General features: G+C 39.4%; 1 protein-coding gene across 5 annotated transcripts in view; it reads left to right on the top strand.

Annotated features, from left to right (window-relative positions):
* The first annotated feature begins 9,035 nt into the window (after window positions 1-9,035).
* STARD9 (StAR related lipid transfer domain containing 9) overlaps window positions 9,036-11,829 on the top strand; it is a 121,353-nt gene continuing 118,559 nt past the window's right edge. For 3 of the 5 annotated variants that reach the window (XM_070502890.1, XM_014857294.3, XM_070502894.1), the window contains exon 1: window positions 9,036-9,188. In XM_070502890.1, coding sequence (XP_070358991.1) covers window positions 9,142-9,188 — 47 coding nt within the window. In that variant the 5' untranslated portion in view covers window positions 9,036-9,141. The remainder of the gene's footprint in view (window positions 9,189-11,829) is intronic. The other 2 variants (XM_070502889.1, XM_070502891.1) reach the window with 2 other exon arrangements.

Raw genomic sequence — 11,829 nt, 5'->3', positions numbered from 1 at the left:
ATATGCAAAATATAATAGAGTTGAGATAATAAAACTATTAATATATTGTGGAATTTCCTGAGATGTCTGTAAAACAAATGAATTTACATAAAATATTTATTCACAATTCAGAGAATCCACTCATGTAATTGAGTTTACCAAAATAAATTAGTATAATTAGAGATAAGCAGGTCACATTCTAGGTTCTTTTCATTTTGCCTTTTCTTTTTCCTTTTTCCTGTTTCGAAGTTTTATTTTCTCCTCTTCTTTTGGAAATCTCTTCTCATAAGTGTTTGTAGGAAAAGTTTTCCATTAGGATATGGTAAAAGCAGAAGTCCCATTATCAGTTTATGAACTTTTCCTGAAAGACTAACTCTATAGACCTCTGATGTTGCTGTACCAGAATTAAGAATAACAAAATAGGAATCAAACATCCTATTTGAGACTTTGAAACACTTTATTTTCTTAATGTGGAAGGCTAAGAAAAGTGAAAAGCTATTCATTTTCTGAAAGTTGAGGTGAGGTTACATTTTTCAAAGAGAACCTACACTTAAAATCTCTGAATACACTTCCTTACCAAAAATCCATTTACCTCAAGATGGCAACATATACTTATTTTTGATTAGTAGATGCTGATAAAATTTTCTGTAACTTTTATTTTCTTTTTCAAATATTAGCTTTTGTGGGACATAAAAATTTACTTTGGTCAGTGAGGATTTATTTGAAAAACTTTGCTGGATGGAAGGCTTTCTGTAGAATACCTGAAGATAGATGGGAATCGTGGAACAGGATATCACAGAATCAACTGGCTTTCTCCCCAGGGTCATCTTAGTCTTATATTTCTCTCTCCATCTCCACCCCCAAGTTCAAGAGACTTAGAGACAGGGCTTGTCTTTAGCTGCCACAGCATGGAGAGTAATGGCAAAGGCTTTAGAATTAGACCTGGATTTGAATCCAGGTTCCACCATTTACTACCTGTGTGTCTTTCTAACTTATTTCATATCAATCTCAATTTCCTCATCTCTAAAATGGAGGTGATAACAGTACCTACTTCATGGATTCTTGGGAAAAGTAAATGAGATAATACATGAAAAACAATAATATAATTATTATTATATAATAAGTGAAAGTCATTGCTATTATTAGGTATAACCAAAGTAGCAAAGATAACTGTGGTAACTCCAGATTCCCTTTCTAAGCTATTCCTTTTATTCTTTCAGGCTACTAAATTCCAAAAAAAAATGAATTGGATATAGTGGAACTTAGCCAAAGAGGCCTTTCTGGATCCCCTGAAATTTTACCATGTAGATCATGGTAAGGTCATTCTAAGGAGTCAAGAGGAAGAAAGCTAGCTTGGTTAAAATACAGAACAGTGAAAATTCATTTATAACGAGAAGTTCAGATTAAAACTTCTGAGTTGCCATTTCTCATCTGATTAGCATAAATGCAAAAGTTTGTCAAGATACTCTGTTGATAAGACTGTAGAGAAACAGGGTTGCTTAGCATTCTGATAGGAATGCAAAAATCAATCATGGCCCCTACAGAGGATAACGTGGGAATATTTAGCTTAATTGCATAAATATTTCCTTTTTTTTTTTTTTTGAGGAAGGTTAGCCCTGAGCTAACATCTGCTGCCAGTCCTCCTTCTTTTGCTGAGAAAGACTGGCCCTGAGCTCACAACCATGCCCATCTTCCTCTACTTTCTATGAGGGATGCCTACCACATCATGGCTTACCAAGAGATGCCATGTCCGCACCCGGGATCCGAACCGGCGAACCCTGGGCTGCCAAAGTGGAACATGTGAACTTACCCACTGTGCTACCAGGCCGGCCCCTGTTATTTTTTGTCTTTTTGATAATAGCTATTCTAACAGGTGTGAGGTGATAGCTCATTGTGACTTTGATTTGCATTTCCCTGATAATGAGTTATGTTGGGTATTTTTTCATGTACCTCTTGCCCATCTGTGTGTCATCTTTGGAAAAATCTGTAGAAAGATCTGCACAGATCTTCTGTGCAGTTTTTAATCAGATTGGTTTTTTGCTATTGAGTTACATGAGTTCTTTATATATTTTGGATATTAATCCCTTATCATATATATGATTTGCAAATATTTTCTCTCATTCAGTAAGTTGCCTTTTCATTTTGTTGATGGTTTTCTTTGCTGTACAGAAGCTTTTGAAGTTAATGTAGCCCTACTTGTTTATTTTTGCTTTTGGTGTCAGATTTAAAAAATTATTGCCAAGACCTATGTTGAAGAGCTTACCACTTATGTTTTCTTCTAGGAGTTTTATGGTTTCAGGTCTTACATTCAAGTCTTTAATCCATGTTGAGTTAATTTTTGTGTATGATGTAAGATAGTGGTCCTATTTCATTCTTTTCATATACCTGTCCAGTTTTCCCAACACCGTTTATTGAAGAGAACATCCTTTCCCCCTTGTGTATTCTTGGCTCCTTTGTCTTGTATTAATTGACCGTAAACGTGTGGGTTTATTTCTGGGCTGCCTATTCCGTTCCATTGATCTATGTGTCTGTTTTTATGCCAATATCATACTGCTTTGATTACTATAGCTTTGTAATATAGTTTGAAATCAGGGAGTGTGATGCCTCCAGCTTTGTTTCTCTTTCCCAAGTTTGCTTAGGCTATTCAGGGTCTTCTTTTTAGGATTGTTTGTTCTATTTCTGTGAAATATACCATTGGAACTTTGATAGGGATTGCATTAAATCTGTAGAAGGCTTTGGGTAGTCTGGATATTTTGACAATATTAATTCTTCCAATCCATGAGCACAGAATATCTTTCCATTTATTTGTGTTTTCTTCAATTTCTTTCATTAATGTCCTACAGTTTTCAGTGTATAGGTCTTTCACCTCCTTCGTTAAATTTATTCCTAGGCATTTTATTCTTTTTATGCAATTGTAAATGGGATAATGGGATTGTTTTCTTATTTCTCTTTCTGCTTGTTCATTATTAGTGTATAGAAATGCAACAGATTTTTGTATATTGATTTTTTATCCTGCTAGTTTACTCATTTCTTTTATTCTAACAGTTTTTGGGTGGAGTCTTTAGGGTTTTCCGTATATAATATGTCATCTGCAAATAGTGACAATTTTACTTCTTCTTTTACAATTTGGATGCCTTTTATTTCTTTTTCTTGCCTAATTGTTCTGTCTAGGACTTCCAATACTATGTTGAATAAAAGTGGCAAGAGTGGGCATCCTTGACTTGTTCCTGATCCTAGAGGAAAAGCTCCAGCTTTACACCATTGAATTTGTTAGCTGTGGGCTTGGCATATATGGCCTTTATTATGTTGAGGTACTTTCTCTCTATACTCACTTTGTTGAGAGTTTTTATCATAAATAGATGTTGAATTTTGTCAAGTGCTTTTTGTGCATCTATTGAGATGATCATGTGATGTTTATCCTTCATTTTGTTAATGTGGTGTACCACCCTGACTGATTTGTAGATGTTGAACCATCCTTGCATCCCTGAAATGAATTCCACTTGATCATGGTGTGTGATCCTTTAATGTATTGTTGAATTCAGTTTGCTAATATTCTGTTGAGGATATTTGCATCTATGCTCATCAGGTATATTGGCCTATAATTTTCTTTTCTAGTGGTGTCCTTGTCTGGTTTTGGTATCAAGATAATGCTGGCCTCATAAAATGAGTTTGGAAGTGTTTCTTCCTCTTATATTTTTTGGAAGAACTCAAGAAGGATTGGTATTAATTCTTCTTTGAATGTTTGATAGAATTCACTGTGAAGCTGTCTGGTCCTGGACTTTCGTTTGTTGGGATGTTTTTGATTATTGACTCAATCTCCTTACTAGTGGTCAGATTTTCTATTTCTTCATGATTCATCTTGGTAGGTTGTATGTTTCTAGGAATTTATCCATTTCTTCTAGGTTGTCCAATTTTTTGGCATATAATTGTTCATAGTATTCTCTGTGATTCTTTGTATTTCTGTGGTATCAGTTGTAATTTCTCCTCTTTCATTTCTGATTTTATTTATTTGAGTCCTCTCTCTTTGGTGAGTCTACCTAAAGGTTTGTCAATTTTGTTTATCTTTTCAAAGACCCACCTCTTAGTTTCTTTGATCTTTTCTATTGTCTTTTTAGTCTCTATTTCATTTATTTCAACTCTGATCTTTGTTATTTCTTTCCTTCTACTAACTTTGGGCTTCATTTGTTCTTCTTTTTCTAGTTCCTTGAGGAGGAAAGTTAGGTTGCTTATTTGAGATTTTCTTTGTTTCTTAAGGTAGGCATTTATTGCTATGAACTTCCCTCTTACAACTGCTTTTGCTGTATCCCATAAATTTTGGTATGTTGTATTTCCATTTTTGTTTGTCTCAAGGTATTTTTTTATTTCTTCTTTGACTCATTGGTTGTTCAGTAGCGTATTTTTTAAACTCCACATATTTGTGAATTTTCCAGTTTTATTCTTGTATTGATTTCTAGTTTCATACCATTGTGGTTGGAAAAGATGCTAACCAAAAGAAATCCAAATGGGATTTTCACTTTTATGAAAAGGGTCATTACTCTAGTAATGTAGGTCCTCTGTAAAATCAAAGAAGTGTAGTGTGAACTTTTGGAAGGTAGGGGATAATCTTCAAGTTATACCATTTTGGCTTGTCAAAGGTTTCATAGGAGCACTCTACTTTCAGATAGCATGGGAAACCTATAAAATGTTACATGTCAATTATATGTCAATTAAAAAGAATTTTAAGTTTAAAAATAATAAATAAATAAATAAATAATAGAGATATAAAAGGAACGAGAAATCCTTGAAGAAATGGATGATATCACATTTGGAGTGGGAAATGTTCAAGATGAACCTGGAACTTCTTGTCATGTCAGAAATAAAGGAAGCTATCGAAGACTACTGGAGTTGATTCAAAAGTCAATGAGGTTCCCCTTGGCCAAAGTTGGGGTGATTTGGCTCTCAAGAATAGTAACTACACTAGACTGAAGTTATCAAATATGCTTAAATCCATGAGTTTATAATAATATTAAAAACAGAACAACAACTCATTAACCACCTTTGAAAAGTGCTACGGAACCGATTTAGTTTGAAAACTGGTAATTGAAATAATCAAGCATTTGTCCTGCCTTTGCTATACGAAATTTACCTCATGGTAACCAAATAGTTGATGAAGAAAAGTTGCTCTTTATAGAAGTATTTCAACTCATAAATGAAGAATGATAAAATCAGAGTATCATCACTTTGCAACCCTGTGATATTGTGATTTATAAGAAGAAATAAGTTTGGTCTTCATTCCATTTCTGGAACAGGGCTCCTAAAACTCTCAGGATTTCCTAAGTGATGAGACTCTTAAAGGTGTTGCTTGTTATATCAATGAGGTGACTTTTTGACCCCACCTAGGAATGGGGGCTAGTTGCCAGGAGAACCAAGCATGTAATTAGAGAATTTAATTACCTCTGACCTCTGAGAGGAGGGGCTGGAGGTTGAATCAATCTCCACTAGCCAATGATTTAATCAATCATGCCTATGTAAGGATGCCTTCATTAAACCCCAAAAGGACTGTGTTCAGAGAGCTTCCAGATTGGATAAGCAGAACAGTTCAACGTGCCACCATACTGGGCCTCAAACTCCACAAGAACAGAAGGTCCTTTGTTCAGGACCTCAGTTTACATTATCTCTTCATCTGGCTATTGATTCATATCCTTTGTAACAAACCAGTAATCTAGTGAGTAAATAGGTTTCGTGAGTTTTATGAGCTGCTCTAGCAAATTAGTTGAACCCAAGGAGGGGGTCATGGAAGCCTCTGATTTATAGCCAATAGGTCAGAAGTACAGGTAACAACCTGGACTTTCAACTGGCATCTGAAATCTGCTCTAGAAAATTAATCGAACCCAAGGATGGGGTCACTGGAACCTCCAATCTGTAGCTGGTGTGTCAGAAGCACAGGTAACAACCTGGAAGAAGTGGAAGGCGGTCTTGTGGGACTGAGCCCTTAACCTGTGGAATCTGATGCTATCTCTGGGTAGATAGTGTTAGAATTGAATCGAATAGTAAGACACTCAACTGGTGTTGGAGAATTGCTTGGTGGTGTGGGCCCCCTGCACTGGAAATTGGGTCCAGAACCTTTAAACTACTAATGAATTGATGACCGAATGAACTCAGGATGATCATTAGAGGTTGCAAATAGCACAAAAAGAAAGACAGATGCTGATTGACTTGATCAAGGGTCTAGGTTGAACTACCAACTTACAGAGGATACCAAATACAAAGGAAAGAAAAACATTAAAATATCACCACAGGGATCAATGTGCAAAATATAGTCTGTGGGAAATTTACAGGAAAATGGCCTGATTTCTTTAACGAATAAGTGAGGGGGGAAAAAAGAGGGACAAGGAAGCTACTGAATAAAAGATTAAAAGACATATCAACCAAACTTTATTTGGATCCTGATTCAAACAAAGAAACTATTGAAAAAAATTATGAGACAATCAGAGAAATTTGAACTCTGAATATTTGATGGCATTAAGGAAATAATGTCTTTGGTTGTGATAATGGTATTATGTCATGTTAAAAAAAGGAGTCCTTGTATTTTAAAGACGTGAAATATTTGAGAGAAATAATTTTAAAAATACAGAATACTGTTATGCCAGTTTCTCCAAGCTAAATATAGAAATATATTAATATAGCAATACTTTCCCCCAAGCTTTATTGAGATATAATAAACATATAACATTGTCTAGGTTTAAGGTATACAAAATTATTTCATATATGTATATATTGCAAAATGATCACCACAATAAGATTGGTTAATAGATCCTTCACCTCACGTAATTACCATTTTTTTGTTGTGGTGGTGAGAACATTTAAGATTTATTCTCTCAGCAACTTTCAGGTATATAATACAGTATTGTTAACTATAGTCACCATACTATACCTTAGATACCCAGAACTTATTTATCATATATGTGGAAATTTGTATCTGTAAACCAACATATCCTCATTTCCCCTAGCCCCAGCCCTGGAAACCATCAATCTGCTCTCTGTTTCTAAGAGTTTGGCTTTTTTAGATTCCACATATAAGTGAGATCATACAGGATTTGTCTTTCTCTATCTGAGTGATTTCACTTAGCATAATGCCCATCCATGTTGTCACAAAAGGCAGGATTTCCCTCTTTTTTATGGCTGAATAGTATTCCATTTTATGTATATCACATTTTCTTTATCCATTCTTCCTTTGGTGGACATTTAGGTTGTTTCCATGTCTTGGCTAATTGTGAATAGCGCTGCAATGAACATGGGGGTGCAGATATATTTTCAACATAGTGATTTCATTTCCTTCAGATATATACCCAGAAGAGGGATTGCTGGATCATAAGGTAGTACTATTTTTAATTTTTTGAGGAATTTCCATACTGTTTTCCCTAATACAGTGATTATTTTCACTGCAAACACAGTGAGTAGAGAAGCCATTCAGAAGACTAGGGTTCCAGGTGAATCTGAACTGTAAACCAGTTGTCCCACTGTAAGGAAGCATACTTTCAAATAGGTGAGAGAGAAGAGACTGGACAGGTAAAGCGCTATTGGAACACACCTAACACACAAATCAAAGGCACCACCATGTCTCTCTTACCACCACTGGAGCACTCAAATAGCCTCCTGACTAGTCTCTCTTGAGATTCCATCTTTACCCTCTCCTCAGACTAGTCTCAAAACAGCAGCCAGAATTATCCTTTAATAATATAAATCATACAATTTTACTTTTTCCTTAAACCTTTCCAATGGTTTTCCACCTCCCCTAGAATAAAATCCAAAGGCTGTACCATGGCCTGATGCTACCCTGTGACTCTCCGCCTCTGTCACTCCATTCCACTCCCACTGTCTTTCTTGCTGTTCCTCCAACATTCCAGGCTATCTCCAACTTCAGGCCCTTTCCATTGGTCTGTTCCCTGTGTCTGGAATTGTTCTTCTTCCGGATAACAGCATGATTCTCCCTTTACATCCTTCAGATTTTTCTCAAGTGTCACATTCTCAGCGAGGCCTCCTCTGGCCATATAATCTAAAATTTCAACACCCTCTCTGCTCACTTTCTATCCCCTTTCCTGCCTTATTTTTTTCTCCTTAGCTGACCTGATATACATTTTACTTAAGTTGTTTTACTTATGGTGAGTTTCTCTCATCAGGCTGCATGAGGTCAGAGGGTTGCCTGTTTTTTTCACTGCTATGTCTCGTGCTTAGAACAAAACCTGTCATAATAGGTATTTACTTAGGAAATAAATATTTGTTAAATAAATGATTACTGCCTGGCCCCCTCCCTCACTTTCTCCAAATCTAGTCAAGTGTCACCTTATCAGTGAGGCCTTTCCTGAAGATCCTATATAAAATAGCACCTTTCCTTATACATAAACACACACACACAGACCATTACCATAACTCCTTAGCCTGCTTTTTCTTTAAATTGCACTTAGCACCATTTGACATATTAGATATTTATGTATTTATTGTCTCTTTTCCCTTCCCTGTAGATTCTAATTTCCACATAGGCAGAGACTGCATCCTCAACGCGTTAGGACGCACTTGACACTACGCACTCAGTTATTTCCTGGATAAATTAATAAACCAGTTCTGACCACAGCGTTCCCTCCGCGACCACAAACGCTGCCAGGGGTGGCCACGAAGTACCAGCGCGACGGAGAGAAGCTCGCCCGTGAGACTCTAAACTCCACACTCCAAACGCCTCTGCAAAGAGAAACACTGCTCCTTGCTAGGAACTCAAAAACGTCGGTGTTCCCCATTTCATTTCTACTCCTAAAATTTAGCCACAGAATTGACAGCTCAAGCCAACGCAGTGAATAAAAGTATTTAGCAAACCGCTTTGTAAACTGTCGGGCGTTAACCAAAACTTCGCGCTTTCACTTGACTTGACATAGGACAGTGGGCCTGTACGGAACAAAAGCCGGTTCTTAGTAGACGGGGCGGGGCCTGCTCTCTCCCGCCCACGGGGCTCAGGATTGGCCAAGGCTCTTCGGGCCCCGCCCCGGCCGGCCTGCGGCGCGCGCTTGGGCGGGCCCCTCCTGGGAGGCGCGTGGGGCGGGCGGGGCCGCCTTGGGCTCCGGCTGGGTTTGGGGCTTGAGCCGGGGATGCTGCGGCTGGGCGGACCTGTTGGGCTTGGGCGGTGGAGGAGGGATGGCGAACGTGCGGGTGGCCGTGAGGGTCCGGCCCCTCAGCAAGAGGTGAGTGTGGGCGGGAGGGGGCGCCTGAGGCGTCAAATGAACTGAGAGGACGGCGAGGTCCCTGCTTCCCACCAAGTGATTGTGGCGCGGAGAAGTCAGACACAAAGTGGCCCAGGGGCCAGCGTCCGGAAATTGTGAGGGCCTGGCGGGACGAGACTCCCGGGCGGGATTTCGCGTCGTGCCCTGGGGGATAGCGGCTCCTGCATGGCCTCAGGGGTGGGACTGTCCTGTGTCGGTGTCCCTGGAGTCCTGCCAGCAGGGGTTTTGAGGGACCGCGGCTCCAGCCTTGATGCACGGGTTGGGCCTTCCTCACTGGGTACGTTCAGAAGGACTAGGAAAGTCTCTCCGCGCCGGGAGAGGAACCGGCAGTCCCCTCTCTCCTGGGTGGCTCTGGACTACCTGCGAGGACTGAGAGTTGTGCGTGTTTCTGGGCGCACGTGGGTTTCTCTGCGAAGATGTGGAGAGAGGCAGATTGTGACTTGAGAGGGAAATTGAGGCCCGGAGACATCGTGGTTTCATCCTGTGCTCGGCAGCTAAAATGTGAAGTAGGGGTCGTCAGACCCATTTCCTTCTCGGTGAATCGGATCCTGCCCCTCTCCGCTCTGGAGGCATCCAGCGTCCACCCACATAATTTCTTCCCCTTTTCACTGATAGGTTTGGAAAGTCAGGAAAGGCTTCACAGAAGGGTTGGTGTTTGAACTTTTTTCCAAAGTGCGATTAGAGTTTGCGGACAGGTGGAGAAGGTGTAAAGAGCACTCTATGTAGTAAGAACGCTGAGAAAAAAGGACTCAGGCTGTGAGGAAACAGAAAAGTTTTGGTTGTTTGGAGAGAGGCTATGTGGAGGGAGGTGAGTGATGGGAGATAAAGCTGGCAGAATGTGGTTTGGGACCAGGAGGCACATATTGGAGTTATTTGGGAGGTTTAAAAATTTCCAGGACATAAATTGGCTTGCAAATTGGGCAGAAGGGCCAAAAAAGGCATTGTCTCCTGTAATAAAATTTGGTACTAGCAGGGCTTTTGTTTGTCCTGAAATGGAGTCATATTGAAAAGTTATGCAAATGACAGTAATTAGGAAAGAAATGAGATGGGGGAAAGAAACAAGAAAAACAGAGAAGTAGGAAAATCGTAAAAGAGGGACCAGGAAGAAAGAAGGAAAGCAGCTCCTGCTTGAACTGCTATGTTTAGATGGGTAAATAGCTTATGACATCTGGCTTCTGTATTACTGGATGTGGTGGGTCAGAGTTAAGGGGTTTTCACAGGCACAGCTGCTATTCTGGAGGTAGCTTCTGGCACATCCTCTTTTTGCAGAACTGTTCTCGGGATAACAACATTGACCACTCCTAACAGTAACTTCTCAGTTCCTTGGGAACTTGGGATTTATAATAGCATGGATTCAATTAAGAAAATGCTGTTGAAATTGAGTTATATGCAGCCACAGTAGAGAATAACATATCAAACAAAAGTGAGAAGAAGGACCCAAAAGCTTATTTACTTTGAGCTCAGGTTAAGACCCTTGAGCAGCAAGTGGTAGAACCAACACTGCAGATATCCAGGAGTGAGCAGATTATAGCAGGCTGAAGATTCAGGAGCACAGATTCGGCAGCAAATATGGATAAACCCAGTGTGACCCCAGCTAAGAAGTTGAGAGCACTCCCCTCTTCTCACAGAATCCTGCAGAGATGTAGCTATGCTCCAGGGTTTAACTTCCACCATCTTCGCTGAGGCTCATCTGAATGTAGGGAATCCGCTGATTATGTGGATTGTTCCAACTCTCAAATAAGTTGTTGGCATAGACTTATTAACAAAGTCATTGAATTTCATCTTGCACTTGGGAAGAAATCTTAGAGATCATCTGGCCTAAGCTTCCATTTTTTGTTTTTCCAGATGAGAAAATGGTCTTGTAAAGTTAGGTAGAGCCAAGATTTGATTCCCCAGACCAAGCTGCTCCTTCCTGAGACTACAGCAAAGTTTCACTTCTTTTTCAATCAAATGCCTGTTTGCTCAGTAGGACTAGAACTGATTCTCAGTAAAATGATAATATGGGAAATGGTTTTGATGCCCTCCCCTCTACCTCACAGTTGTTTCCCATAATCAGAAAGTCCGTATCTCATTATGAGATGCTGCCCCTTGTCTGTCCAAAATCATTCATCATTGAGAGAACATGTTCTCTTCTGCCAATACTGTAGACTGTGGAATGCTCCCCACTTCCCTGTCAAAAGTTACTTTTCGGGGGGCCAGCCCCATGGCAGAGTGGTTAAGTTCGTGAGCTCCACTTTGGTGGCCCAGGGTTTTGATGGTTTGAATCCTGGGCGTGGACATGGCACCGCTCATCAGGCCATGCTGAGGTGGCGTCTCACGTGCTGCATCTGGAAGGACCCACAACTAAAAATACACAGCTATGTACCAGGGGGCTTTGGGGAGAAAAAGGAAAAGTAAAATCCTTGGGGAAAAAAAGTTACTTTTCATACACTATATTCCCTTTCTGTGCTTTTTTTAAAAAATTTATAAAATAACTTGAGTGGTTTTTTATGAAGATTAGTGAAAGACTACATTAAAAATACTTAGAGCCTGATTCTTTTTAAGTGTTCAATAAAGTGTTAGCTATGTAATTTTTAACAATCATTTTTATTCCTCCCTATAT

The sequence above is a fragment of the Equus asinus genome, chromosome 2, assembly GCF_041296235.1.
Source record: "Equus asinus isolate D_3611 breed Donkey chromosome 2, EquAss-T2T_v2, whole genome shotgun sequence".
Classification (NCBI taxonomy): Eukaryota; Metazoa; Chordata; class Mammalia; order Perissodactyla; family Equidae; genus Equus; species Equus asinus.
Note: the sequence above shows the minus strand (reverse complement) of the source record. Positions and strands in the feature narration are given on the sequence as shown.